At 38.9% G+C, this 14,694-nt stretch overlaps 1 protein-coding gene across 4 annotated transcripts; it reads left to right on the plus strand.

The window, feature by feature from the left end:
* The first annotated feature begins 142 nt into the window (after positions 1–142).
* On the plus strand, positions 143–12,639 carry katnal1 (katanin p60 subunit A-like 1). 4 transcript variants are annotated; one of them, XM_023950799.2, is made up of 11 exons: positions 143–272; positions 666–840; positions 2,874–3,034; positions 5,251–5,416; positions 5,493–5,617; positions 5,696–5,801; positions 8,036–8,194; positions 8,275–8,401; positions 9,488–9,622; positions 10,114–10,240; positions 11,801–12,639. In XM_023950799.2, exons 2-11 carry the CDS (start codon positions 679–681, stop codon positions 11,997–11,999), a joined length of 1,467 nt encoding a protein of 488 aa, XP_023806567.1. In that variant the 5' UTR covers positions 143–272; positions 666–678; the 3' UTR covers positions 12,000–12,639. The 4 variants fall into 4 exon arrangements, with proteins under 4 accessions (XP_023806567.1, XP_011487622.1, XP_004081510.1 ...); XM_011489320.4 differs by having other exon boundaries at positions 146–276; XM_004081462.5 differs by having other exon boundaries at positions 161–276; positions 5,496–5,617.
* Positions 12,640–14,694: the final 2,055 nt, after the last annotated feature.

The following is a 14,694-nucleotide window of genomic DNA, read 5'->3' on the forward strand; positions in this document are numbered from 1 at the left end:
CCGCTTAACATTAATCTGCGTATTTTAAAAAAATCACATTAAACATTTTTAATGTTTAATCATTCGTTTAAGGTTTTCTGTACCGTTTTTTTTATTTAACAATAATAAATTGATACAACGAAGGCTTAATAGTGTTATTTAGCAGCTTTCCACGTGTCAGTGAAGGCATCAAGATGAGAAGTCTGTATTCCTCAACTGGCGTCTTTGCGGCCATGGTAACACCGAGCCCCGTTCATCGGACAGAAAACCCTCCCCAAGCAAGCAATATTCATGTAGGTATGAGGATTTTCCCGTAAAAAAACATTTATTTAAAAATGTACATAGTTATGTTTTCGGCTGGCAGTTGTTGTGTTTAAACATAAATGTTAAAATACTCAGAGGATTAGGGATGCGCGGTTCTCTGTTAGCAGTTACAGCAGTAAGCTAGCAAAAATAGCTAGCATCGATTAGATAAGAGCATGGCCGGAAACAAAAAAGCTGTTTTGAATAAATCCTTCACATGAGCAAGCTAAGCATAACGACGAGCAGGTGTTTGAGCTCCACTTCGTTCGTAGGCTGCTGGCTTACCCTCACCGTTAAGACGAACTTTAATTACTGCTGGAAATATCCCGTTTATGGTCGGAACCGCTGTGTGTTCAAAGTCCGTGTGCTATATCTCTCTGTAGCTGCTCATTCAACATGAACTTGGCCGAAATCTGTGACAACGCCAAAAAGGCTCGGGAGTACGCTCTGCTGGGAAACTATGACACCTCTGCGGTGTACTACCAGGGCGTCCTGCAGCAGATCCACAAGCACTGTCAGTCCCTCAGAGACCCTGCTCTCAAAGTCAAATGGCATCAGGTGAGCCCACTTCTGTTTAAAAACCTCTTTATTTTACCTAAATGTTTCTCATTTATTACAAATGTTTAAGAGCAACTATACAGTCAGAGCAAAATAATAAATGTCTGATGTCTTGACTGATTTAAGTGATTGTGTAATCTGGATAATCTGATTGTCTTTATCTGACTGTCTGCCATCTGATTATGAGAAATCTGATTACCACAGCTAGATTTCTCATCTATAATCTGAATTCTTCTAGCTTGTATACCTACTTATTTTTTTATTTATATCTGAAAACATTAGGGAATTAAAAATAAAATAAATTATTGTGACCTATTTTGCAGACCTATGCATCCTCATGGAAAACTCTGAGGTCGGCATAACTGCATTTACCAAAGCTCAGATGTAACAGAACATTTGAGTCTTAACTTGAGAATACACAAACTCTAAATAAAAACAGATTATAGATTGAAGGTTACCAATGTTTTTGAATAAACTGGTTTCTTCAGTGCATTTATTAGGCGTTGTAGAGTCTAATAGCTGACAGGAAGAAAGCTTCTTCCTGCCGAGAGGTGTTCAAGTCTCTGACTGAAGGAGCTCCACCGTGCACCAATGATGTCATGCAGAGGATGATGATGAAGAGGATCGCACATGATGGATTCCAGTTCCCGTAACGTCATCCTTTCATGCACCACAGTCACAGACTGTAGGGGACATCCCAGACCCGGAGCTGGATCTTCTAACCTGTCTGTCGATCATCTTCCTGTTCTTGTCAGTGCAAACACCACCCCCACCACCCCAGTAGCAGGTCACACCGTAGGAGAGGGCAGATGCAACAACGCCGTCATAAAAACTTTTTAAGAGTCCTGGAAACTCTGAAGGACTCCTCATCCTCTCCTTTTTGTTTTCTTTTTTTGTTGTTGCCAAGCAACAATAGATTCTGTAAACGATGGACCCGCAGACCGCTACAGACCCAGAAGTGGTGGGAAAATAGTCCACAATAGAGTAGTGGGGAAGCCACTGCACCCATTACATGTAAAAAATTAAAATTAAGCACATGTCCTTCAAAAACAGATTAACAATAAGAGAACAACAAAACTAAAACATAAAAAACAAGTAAACTCACACTGAGATAGTTGGGGGAGGGAGTAATCTGATTACCAGATTTTTGTGGTTGAGAAAACAGGCTTTTTGTCTGTGCTCTGAAAGGGCAGTTTTGTTTTTTCTATCAATAAATTGTTTTAAGACAACAACAAAGCTATGAAATTGGCTTTAGTTTACCAATAAAGACAGTAACAGCTAAAACTGGACACGGTTATCAGTTCCTCTTTTATTGTTATAAATAACTCAAATTGACAAATTGATTAATCTTCACTGTAAACAAAATACAATATATTTCCTTTTATATTCCAAGGAAATCAAGCGGATCTGTCAGAAAATTTCTATTCATTTTATAGTAGCTAAATTTTAAGAGGGCAAAGACACATACCCAGAAGTCAACATAACAGTCATGGAATGTTATCGAGCCACTCCTGTTTCAGTCATGAGATTTTCAGATGGCCGCAAGGACAATAAAAAACCTGGAGAGAAGCTTGTAAAGGTTTTTAAGTATAAACTAAACTAAACTAGTGGACCCAACTGAAAAGCATAAGGACGGGGCTTCTCAATCCTACCAGCCTACCAGTTAACCAGCTCAACCTGTGTGCCTTGCTTCTGGTTACCTGGATCAGATGTGTTCAGCCAATCAGAATGAGGAGACAACTTCATCAGCTAGATCCAGGTTGGGCAGCCCTACTTTAGGACATCAGCTTTTTTTAAAAGACCAACCTTCAAACAAGTGCATGGTTGTAAAAAGTGCATGAACGGTTTTAGCTCAGACGTTTTAAGATAATTTTTATGACCACAATAAAGGAAGTTCTTTTGAAGAGACTGAAGTTAGATTCTGTGTTTGGATAACTTTTAAGCTCTGGAGTGTCGGAAACTTTAAGTAAAAATGTTTTGAAGTTTTTTTTCATCACTTGTGTACATTTACAGTCCTCTTCTTCCTCTACCAGGTGAAGCAGGTACTAGCCGAGGAGTGTGAGCAGGTGAAAGGCATCATGGGAACCCTTGATAGTTTCAAGTCTGAAAAGCCAATGGACGTCTTTGTTCCTCATCCAGAAGAGCTCCCTGGGGATCCAACAGTTTGGCCCCCACCCATCCCTGCAGAGCACAGGTGTGTGTTTGTGTTGCCAGTTCTGAGATAATTCGGGCTAATTTCTCGCACAGAGCTTTAAATGTTTCAGACCCCTGGTAAATGTTGGTTTCTTCTGATTGAGATGTTCAATCCGCCTCCTAAAAGGTAACGTGACAATGTTCAAGAGGTACCATTATGGAAAAAAATGTTTTTTATTATATGGAACAAAAAATGACATTTCTTTTCTCTCTTTTGGTCAATATAAATTGCTGGCCAAAAAAACCCCCTCAAAGAAGTACAATGTTAATCTGAGCCCTGACCCACTTCAATTCATCTGTGGTCACCCTGGTGCTTTCATCATTCTGGAGCAGATTACAAATGGATTTATCAGACTTTTTATGTTGCTCCATGAACAAATTCAACCCTTAGTGGACTTTTTTAACGTTTACATAGCTGTTTAGTTTCAAATCCTTTGCCACCCATTCTTTATGTATTCTAGATTTTTCTTTCTCTGCTTTGCTACGTAATGAAGGATTTATTTCCCCATTCCACAACAGTGAGTACAGACGATCCTGGCTCCAATGCCTTCTCAAAATGAGAAAATTCTAATTGTGCTTGCTCCTTTGTGAAAATAAATGTAATAATGCAAAAAGAGCTCCACTGTTGACAACACTGTTGTTGACATCCATTGTTAACGTTAGATAGATAGATAGATAGATAGATAGATAGATAGATAGATAGATAGATAGATAGATAGATAGATAGATAGATAGATAGATAGATAGATAGATAGATAGATGACTTTATTAATCCCACAATGGGGAAATTTCATTTATCTGTGGCATCAACATGACATTCAGAAATAATCTATATAATATAACATCAATAAAGGACATCACAAATTACATTTATATTAGATAATTAAAAATATTACTAAAATTATTATGAAAAATTATTATCAAAAATGAGATTCTTATTAAATAAAGAAATAAATATTAAAGAAATACAGCTGCAAAAGTGTAAAAAACATGCGGTCTGCAAAACATGTAAACTGTAAAAAAACATTACAAATTTTTTCAAAATACAGAAATAACTAATGAAGTTCACACCAAGAACAAAAACAAACAACTGTTCAGGAACAAAAAACAATTTAAAATTGAAAAACAACAACTACAACAAAAGTAAATGAATCAATGACTACTTCTGTGGTTAGCTACTTCCGCAAACAGCGAGTGACGTCGTTCACCGTTGAGTCCTCTTCTGCGCATGCGGGTCACTTCTGGGTCATTTCACGGTCACACAGGAGATCACAAAAGTTCGCATTTAATTAGAAATGGGAACGGCCTTGCAAAAAAATCGAACTTTTTCAAAAAATCGGAATTGAGCATTAAGCCCTGCAGTGTGAACGTAGCCTTACACATTTCGCACCAAACTTCTTCCAACTGTAGGTGGCAGACTTGCACTAGTATCGGGTAGTAAGAGACCAGTGTGAATAAGTCTATATCCCTTGAGCTATCTTGTGGGGTCCAGATGACCCCACTCCCAACGTTAACGTACCTCCAAGGCACGTTAAAAAAAGGGTCAGATGTTTTCCACTCATCTTAGTGTCAGAATTTCACCTTTGATGTAATATTTGTCTTTCCAGCAGATCTGGTATAATTGTTACAGCTTAAAATAATAACTTATTCAAATCAGTACTTGTATCCCCCACTTTTTCATCTCTTTTCCTTTTACTCTCTTCCACCCCCCCCCCTCCCCACACACACTAAATGTAACAAATAAATAAAAAATAATACAACATAAAGGGGTTTATACAAATCTACACTCTAGTTTTTTGAAGCTATATAACCTCTTTTTGAGATAGTAAAACCTGTCCAACACAAAAAGCCTTCAGCTCTAATCTGTTTGCTCAGCTGATGGACAGAACAAGTAAAAAAAGAAGAAAAAAATAAATAAATAAAAGGGTCAGTGCACTGTCCAGTGGGGTCATCTAGACCCCACTGGACAGTGCACGGAACCTTTTTTTATATTCACTCCTTTTTTATCTTTACTGGTGTCCATGGATTACATGAAATCCTCTCCAATTTTATCCACCTTTGTCATGGTAGGAAGAACACATCAATGTAAGGGTGGGGTCTTCTTGACCCCACAAGATAGCACAAGGGATGTGTGCGTTCGAGAATGCTCGTTCCTGAACGCGCATCACATGCCTGGTGGGAACGTAGCTTGATACCTCATTCCTGTGTCTTTTATAGGAATCCTGTTGCAATAAAGCGGCCCAGCAGTGCAGCGAAGCAGCAGCGGAAGGAGTCTCCTGGTTTGCAGAGAGGCTTTGCACCAGGTGGACGGGGTCCGACCAATCCTAAAGCCGAGCGGCCAGCAAACAAAGAAGCCCGAAGCTCAAAAACCAAAGACGACAAGGTCTAGATTAAAAGCAGCTGATTGGTACCCACCTCACAAAACCAAACCCATCATGTTTCCCAATGTACTTTTCAAGCAGGGAAAAAAGGTTGACCCACAAGGAGATGTGGAACAAAAGAGATTTGATGGAACAGGATATGACAGCAACTTAGTGGAGTCACTGGAGAGAGATATCGTGTCCCGTAACCCAAATATACACTGGTAAGGACAGCAGTGTGTTTGATGTTTTTCTGATGCAGATCTCTGCACTGCTGAACGTTTTCCTCTTATAAACCACAGGGAGGACATTGCTGATCTTGAAGATGCTAAGAAGCTGCTGAGGGAGGCGGTGGTGCTACCTATGTGGATGCCAGACTTCTTTAAGGGCATTCGCCGGCCTTGGAAGGTACACAAAACGCATGATCCCAAACGCATCGTTTAACATATGCAGCTGTGTGTTCACAAGGAGATCATTTCACTCTAACTGTTTTTATGATAATCATATCATAAAAACAGTTTTAGGTCAAGCAGGTAAATGAAATGACTGCTTCAGAGCGGTTTGAAACTTTGAATGTCATTCATACCACGGTCCGGAGGAACATTTGGTTCATTAAAAAATGATAATGGACACTTTTGCTTGACTCCCAGAATGGCGGACAACAAAACGCACATGAATTCACTTCAAGGAGTCCTTCAAATGTCTCTATGATGGACATGACAGAATCTCTACTAACTTGATGACCATTTAACATTAATGCTGCCTTTAATTTTAAATAGTTCGTTCCCTGTCTTTGTGTCCTGCTATCTTATTCCTTGACACAGAGAAAATATGTTTTTTATAAATAATTTTTTATTAGTACCGTATTTTCCGGACTATAAGTCGCTGCGGAGTATAAGTCGCACCAGCCCAAAAATGCATTATAAAGTAGAAAAAAAACACAGATAAGCTGCACTGGACTATAAATCGCATTTTGACGGGAAATTTATTTGACAAAATCTGAGACCAAGAACTATTAACTTGCACAGCCTCATATGACAATCATAGCAGACTGTTTATCTCAATTTCACAGTAATTCTTTCTCATACTTATTTATTTATCCCTTTCATGAAGCATCATTAGCCAAATAATACTCTGTTTTCATCCTGTATTTGTAGAAACAGTTGTCATTTTTATTGCATTTCTGAATCTATGAAATCATTGGAAAATAGAATATTATGTTGTTAGCCTTCAAGATCATACTGTAAAAAAAAGTTTTCTGATTTTCTGAGTCACTTAACATACTCTTAACACTTAACATACCTCATACATCAAATTGACCCAGGAACATCATCTCTGTTCCTCACAAATGAACATAACAGGAGGGTTAACAACGTATTTATTTCAATTTATTTCTAATATAAGTCGCTGCGGAAAATAAGTCGCACCCCTTGCCAAACTATGAAAAAAAGGGCGACTTATAGTCTGGAAAATACGGTAATTGGAAAATGTAATTGTTTGTTAATACAGATTTAATGAACAGAGTTAATATTGAATTCAATAAAAGTGATATAGGAAAACTACTCATGGACTTTGTTTCTTTACAACAAACTTTTGCTTCATCATCTGGTCAAAAACGAGCGCGAAGAGGTGAACTTTCCCTCAGAAACGAGGCTTTGGGTCCCTTCACACAACGTTTAGCATTTATACTACTTTCCTCTGCTGGTTAGTCCTCACTCGGCAGCCACAGCAGAGCGAGCTGCAGGAGCCATCACCATGACAACGCATCACGCCTCATAATAAATGGTCCCCTAAACTATTAAAATGTTAAAAATAACAAGATTAAAGTACTAATAATTGATTTAATAGTTATCTTTTGTATGTGACCATATAAGTGGGATAATGACCAATATGGTGTCTATTATCAGAAATGAATGGATGACGCCTCGTTAATTTCTGATAATGGACACCTCGTTGGGCATTATTCCTTACTTGAATGATATTTTCTTATCCATATAATAGAGCAGGCCTTTTCTCTATCCATTTCTTAACATCCTTTGTTGAACTTCCTCATGTGACCCCGCTTTCCCACAAGCTCCAACTCATGAGACAGTTTTTTAAAGCAGCTAACATTGCACATTGCATAACTGTGACATTCTCATGCTCATCTTTTTTTCTTTTTATTCACATCTGACCTTAATTAGACTTTACATTCATTTTTTTTTTCCCAGACTGCAGTGAAATGAAAAACTACTAAGTTTGTTTGGGGAAAAGGTCACTTCATGTGCGTTACGTTTAGGTCCAGCTTCACATCTGTTTATCACTGCATGGCCACTCCTAACCCTCTTGCTGAGACTCCATCTGCAGTTTGGCTCCAAGTTAGTCTGAATCACTGATCATTCCGCTGTGTTTTATGTAATCGCCATAGCAACAGACACAAATCAGACGCAGCAAAATTAGCCTTGAAGTTGGCAGTGATGATAGTTTTCAGGAAGCTTGCATTGATGTAGTCATAAATTGGGCTTTTCTCTGCACATCCTTAGAAACATGTTGCTCTCTTTATAGTTCTCTTATGCTTAAACATCCTTGGTGACATCTGTTTGTATCTAATTTCTAATTTAGCAGTTTTTCAACATTTTTTAATTGTCTACCTATTTTCTTAGGGAGTGTTAATGATTGGGCCACCGGGGACCGGTAAGACCATGCTAGCCAAGGCTGTGGCCACAGAGTGCGGGACAACATTCTTCAATGTTTCCTCCTCCACCCTCACCTCCAAATACAGGGGCGAGTCTGAAAAACTTGTTCGACTGCTGTTTGAAATGGTGAGTGGGCGCCATCAGTGGGCTCCTGATGTAAGCAACCCGATGTTGTTGAAAAAAACCTCCTGTTCCCCTTTTTGTAGGCCAGGTTTTATGCGCCAGCAACTATTTTCATAGATGAGATCGACTCCATCTGCGGCAGGAGAGGAACATCTGATGAGCACGAAGCCAGTCGCCGGGTCAAATCAGAACTTCTGGTTCAGATGGACGGTTAGTGGAGCAGAGGAATTGTAGTTTATAGACCCACTCTGAAAAAAATTGTGCTTCTGGTGTTTTTAGTAAGTTCTTGTAGCATTTTTCTCACAATAGAGGACATGTATAAAGATAAATAAGATGAAAACGTTTTTAAGTATTTCTTTACTCAAATTGTTGTGAATCAGGAGCAGAAAATACAGCTAGAAAAAGCTTGTCGTTGTGACGTCGAAGCTATAATCGACAGACCATGAGCTCTGCTCTATTCTGATGCATCCACTTGCAGACAAGTAGATTTCAAATACGTCTTTGTTTTCCTCGTCTGAGCTGGAATATAGATCGGAACTGTACGGCTGGATAACTCCAATATTGCTCGCTATTTTTGTTGCAGCGGTAACGTTAGTTCAGGGTGTGAGGGTTTGTAAGTTAGCAGGAGAGTGTGTAAGCGGAATACTTTTAAAACAACAGGTGCTTGGAGTGGGACTTTAGCAATAATGGAATTATTAAAATTGATCAATTAATGTGAAGACAGAATTCATACAATTCCTGTGACTTGCGCTGAACATTTTCCTCCAATGATTTGTGATCTTCACTGGTTTCCATGGATTACATGAAATCTTTCCACCTTTATCCACCTTTGTCATGGTAGGGAGAACACGTCAATGTAAGGGTGGGGTCATCTAAGATAGCACAAGGGTTAAGAATGAATTAGTAAAAATACTCTAAGGCATAAATGCTGCAGCAAAAATTTCCAGCTGGGTCTTTAAAAATAAATTATAGTAATCAGCATCAAATTGATCTCTATTTTTAAACATCAGTATCAATTAATCATTAATTGGATTTTCTTTTAACTAGTATTTTTTGGGCCTTTTTTTGCTCATTTTTTTTCTTACGTTTTTAACATAAGGAATTATTATGAAGAGTCATGCCTTTGTCTAGTTTAAACGAGTAATTATGTAAAATTCATATTTCATACAAAACAAAAACTGATATTGGGTCTCAATGTCGGTTGAATCAGGAAGTTTTGAATTAAAACTGAATCCACTCCGTATGCTTTCACTGACACTAGAGGTTCTGCTTTAACTGTGTCCGTGCTGAATGCAGGAGTGGGAGGAGCCCAGGAGAACGATGACCCTTCCAAAATGGTGATGGTCCTCGCTGCTACAAACTTCCCCTGGGATATTGATGAGGCGTTACGGAGGCGACTAGAGAAACGCATCTACATCCCCCTGCCAACAGGTGACCCCCTTCTGCAAGGGAATTTGAACAAAACCAGATTTTTAAGACACAAATAAAACAATTTATTATCTAATATTGTGGGAAAACAATAAAAAAGGATTCCATTCAAGTCAATAAACCTTATTGGTTCACAAGGGGCATTTTAAAAAAAGCCTTCAGAGCACCATGACATAGACCTAGCATAGAGCTTAACCAGAAATGCGTAAAAATCTGGACAATAAAAACATAAGAACTATTACAATAAAGGTAGAAAGAAAATTAGATAAAATATTTACATACATGGAATTGTGGCATTATGAAAGTTCAGTAGGAACACAATATTATCTCAATATATTATATATTAATCTGAGCTCATTTTAGCTGCTGAATTGTCTGTATGAAATCTGCATCACAATTTCAATTTTACATTTAACAGTATCAATCAGTTTCATGTCTTGCTCAGATTTTGGACTTGTGATCAGTGCTTTGATTGTGCTTGTCTGTGCGTGCAGCTGTGGGCCGTGTGGAGCTTTTAAAGATCAACCTGAAAGAGGTGGAGCTGGCCCCTGATGTGGAACTGGACCTCATCGCCCAGAAGATCGAGGGCTACTCAGGAGCAGACATCACCAACGTTTGCAGGTCTGTCGCTGACGTTGATCGCACTCTTTCCATTTTTAGTGTTTGATTTCTGAAGCAGTATGTTACCCTACAACTTCTCTGTCTCCTTTTATATCAGACTAAATTGGAAATGTTCAGTGGAAAGAATGATCTCAGATCTATATATAAACACTTTGAGTCACCTATTTATGGTCATTTTTCTTGTTAGTAACTACAACACAAACTGGCATATTGTTAGGACTGAAGGCCCGTACACACCGGGACGAATATTCGCCAGGCGTTATCGCCAGCGTTTTTCGCCACGTTTTTTGTGTTCACACCCAGGCGATTTTCGCTGACTGTGAGCCGAGCGAACATGCAGTTTCATTCCCTGACATTAGATGGCGCATAATGTAAATAGAAATACTCCTGTACACAAGGTGGCGCTGCGCAACTTTACGATTCTTAAAGTCGCTTTTCACTCAGAAGAAGAGAGCAAGTATTTACGCGCTTGTCAGAATCATACAAAGAAAACATGAATATTTCAAGCATCAGTTGCTCCAACTGGTACTTGGTAAGTGGATATTTAAGAATGTCCGTCATTATTTCTTCGCGGCAGTGTTGACGCTACTTGGCGTCTAACTTCTTCGCTGGTATGTGTGCTCAGCAAGGCAGTTTTGTGTTTGAGCGCCCCCAAGTTGTGTTTTACTGTAACTTCAGAAGCTCCAGACACGTGTGCAAAAGCGCCATTCTCATTGGTCGAATAGATTTCGACGCAACGCGTCGAAAAAAAACAAACAAACCCGAGGCGTTTTTTTTTTTGACGCTTTGGCGCTTGGCGTTTTTTCGCCTCGGTGTGCACACTCACATTGGTGCCCTTTGTTTAGTCACGAGGCGCTAAACGTCGGCGAAAATCGCCGGCGAAATTCGTCCCGGTGTGAACAGGCCTTGAGACTGAAGGATTTTTACCTTAAAGACCCACTCCAATGAAAATCATGTTTTGGGCATTTCTAATGTTTTCTTATGGCATTTTTCTGATGATGGGGGACATATATTAGAAAAATTATGTTTAAAATTGCATTTCTGAGTATTGCTTAATTCAAATCATTGCGAATCAGGACCAGACGGAAAAGTAATCTGGTTTGAATAAGGGCGTATTTTTGACATAGAAAGTACGCTGGGGGTGCCACAAGCTCCCTGCTCTGCTCCACTTTTAGAAGACTAGATCCGTGAACGTCTTTGTTTTTACTCGACAGAGCTGGCATCTGGAGTAGCTCAGCTATTGCTTGCCGTTTTTGTTGCACATCTATTGTTTGCTTGGGGTTGTGAGGGGCTGGAAGTTAGCGGGAGAGCGTGTAACCAAAGCAATGCTGGGAAATCAGTAGAGGCTTACTTCCGTGGCAACAGGTGAATTTCTGATCTTGCCGATCTGCATAAACTGTGTTCTAGGAAACTGTTCTGTTTTTTTTTTTTTTATTTGGCTAAAAAAGGCAACTCGGAACGCTTTTACAGTAAATCAAAAGATGATCAGAGTGGGGCTTTAAAAATAGAATTTAACAGTTTAGAGATAAAAGTTGTTGTCCATTTCTGCCTCTTACTCAGAGATGCCTCCATGATGGCCATGCGTCGCCGCATCCATGGCCTGAGTCCTGAAGAGATACGAGCCCTGTCCAAAGATGAGCTGCAGATGCCCGTCACCATGGAGGACTTTAACGAAACTCTCAAGAAGATCTCAAAGTCCGTTTCTGCTGCTGACCTGGAAAAATACGAAGCATGGATGGCCGAGTTTGGGTCCGTTTAGAGTATTGCGGGAAAAGGAATTCAGCAAGCGAGCAATTCATGCGAGCAGGAAGACGCATCTGCGCAGACCGTCAGTGGATGTCTTCCTCTTTTACATGTTCTCCCCCTTGAATGTCACATACGGAGGGGCCAATCATCTATTGATGGCTGACCTTAAGGGCCTGGAAGGCATCGACCAAGAATATCTGGCATCAGAAGACTCACAGGCAGAGGCTTCAACGTCATGTTTCCGTTTGCGTGAAGCAATGCTTGTTTTCACAAAGCTGACGAACATTCAGAAGCATTTGGATGACCGTCCTCTGTAAACAGAGACTCCACACTGAGGATATTCCTGGATTTCTGCCTCTCATAAATTGGAGTGTAACACTGTAACTAATGTTTGGATGTCAGTCTATGCATAATTTTAAAAGCATTAATAAAGCTAATGTCAACACCTTGAATGTATTTTCTTAATTATCTAACACACTTGAATTTTAGAGCAGTGTCTGTCATTAAAATGAAATGTTTTTGTTGGTGTTAACATTTGCTTTTTGTTTTTAGTGCTGTTGGTTTGACTAATGTGAACCCCTGACATGTGAACTAGTTATAAGTTAAATTTTGAATACTAACCTAAATGTTTTGTCATTAAATTAAAAACATGATTTCGTCTTCTGCTCATTTTGGTTCATAGAGAATCCTGGAAAAAAGAGCTGCAAAGTTCCACTTTATCCTTTAGAAAAGTACTGTATTTATATTTATGTGCCCATTAATCCAATAGTTTATCAAATGTAGCTTTTAATTATTTCAAATGTAATCACAGAAGTGTTATATTTATTTTCTATACGTAACAATTTCAGCTTCCTTTACTTTTAAAGCAGTTAATACAAATTCCTTTTTAAAATAAAATACAGGTTTTTCTTTATTAAAAATGAAAGAAAGCCGAGTTAGATTTTCTATGATTATGACTTTGATGCATTTTTATCTTTTTTTCTCCTTTTGCTATCAAATATAAACCTGACAACATTGTTGTAGAACATGACATGTATTTGCAATTCTACACTGTAACCCTTGTACTATCCTAGTCACTTTAATATTGGGAGTTGGGTCATCTAGACCCACTAGTCAGTGTTCTGAACCTTTTTTCTTCAATGATTTGTGATCTTCACTGGTGTCCATGGATTACATGAAATCTTTCCACCTTTATCCACCTTTGTCATGGTAGGAAGAACACATCAATGTAAGGGGGGGTCATCTAAGATAGCACAAAGGTTAAGAACTTTACAGAATTTTTGCTTTAAGCTTCTCTAGTAATAAATTCTGAAAGCAGATTAAACCTTTCATCAGTTATCGGACATGTAAAAATCTAGACACAAAACTTCATTCACTAGGACAAATTTAACCAAAGCTACAAACCCATTATTAAGTCAGATCCTTGGCCTTTTTTTTTTTCTTCAAAGCCGAAGAGGAACAATGAAGGGATAAAGGAACCGAATGTGTCTCTATGCCTCAGGTAGCAGACCCCATGTGCTCAAAACCCTTCAGAAACTCAAGAAAACTGAATTTACTGCAGAGTTGCTGTTGGATTGTGTTGACACATTTATTGTGACCATTTGGTCAAAGGTTGATGGGTATTGGAAAAACAAAAAGCACAACTCAAGTTGTCTTGCAGCTGTAAAGATGATAACCTCACTATGCTGTTACAAAAACATACACACTAAATAAAGCTGTTTTTACAAAACCAGCTAAAACTTCGGCTTGTTATTTTTTTTTATTATGATTACTTTGAGCAGAATTGAAGCTAAATAAAAATGTGTCAGCACACTCATAAGAATAACGGCCTGTCATATATATATTGATCCTAAACCTCATGGATGCAATAGCTGCAAACAGCAGGGAACACCTGTGAGCATGAACTCAGTACGTGTCTGTCTCAAAAATTTGACTTCCCAAGCTGGTCTAATCCAGTTATAAGTGCTGCAAAAGAGTAAATTCAAGCCGTTTTTATACAGCACTGAAGCTATTCTAATTTCCAAACAGGCCAAGTTCTATATGATATGGGAAATTAGAGACAGAAGATGACAGCTAAGGAAAAGCGTGTCCTTCTCCTGTGAGCTTGTGTCTCCATAGGTTGTCTTCTACAGTCTTGTGAAGGTTTTCAAGACGACATGACTGACAACTCTTTGCACAGAAGATTTATAGTCAGCCATGAGGTGGGCCACAGCTCCCTTTTCTGTCAAGCCCGTTTGCTCCGATGCCTGGAGTGCCATTGAGGAGTGTTGTGTTCAGGAATGAATCCACATTCTGTCCACCAAGGTTAGATTGTGGGATCAGAAGACATAGAGAACACTGCAGATTTCCTGCACACATATGAAAAACATATTTTGGTGGAGGAAGTGTGATTATATGGGGCATAGAAATATCAGGCTTGTCATTGTTGGAAGCAAACTCAAAGAAGAGAAATATGTAAGTGAGTTTCAGGTGACAATTCCACATCTCTTTGGTCTGCTGTTTGTTCCAGAAGGGCAAAAACAAGCGTGTTGAGCGACTTGATACAAATGGGAGTTTAAGCATGGGCCGATGAAGCATGAGGAGATGTTTTAGAACAAAGCAGATAAATAGGCATGTATATGCAGAAAAATGACCATTGAAAAGAAACTTCAGCATGTTAATCCAATTTTTCACCATCAGATAACTTCAATATAAAAAAAGGAGTTTCA

Source organism: Oryzias latipes, chromosome 21 (assembly GCF_053564925.1).
Source record: "Oryzias latipes strain Hd-rR chromosome 21, Olatipes_Hd-rR_3.1".
NCBI classification, from domain to species: domain Eukaryota; kingdom Metazoa; phylum Chordata; class Actinopteri; order Beloniformes; family Adrianichthyidae; genus Oryzias; species Oryzias latipes.

What these genes read in the sequence shown, in the direction of transcription:
- katnal1 (XM_023950799.2), top strand. Translation starts at nt 679, where the DNA reads ATGAACTTGGCCGAAATCTGTGACAACGCCAAAAAGGCTCGGGAGTAC. An exon ending in TTCGACTGCTGTTTGAAATG is followed by an intron (nt 8,195 to 8,274) that starts GTGAGTGGGCGC and finishes CCCTTTTTGTAG; the next exon opens with GCCAGGTTTTATGCGCCAGC. An exon ending in GACATCACCAACGTTTGCAG is followed by an intron (nt 10,241 to 11,800) that starts GTCTGTCGCTGA and finishes CCTCTTACTCAG; the next exon opens with AGATGCCTCCATGATGGCCA.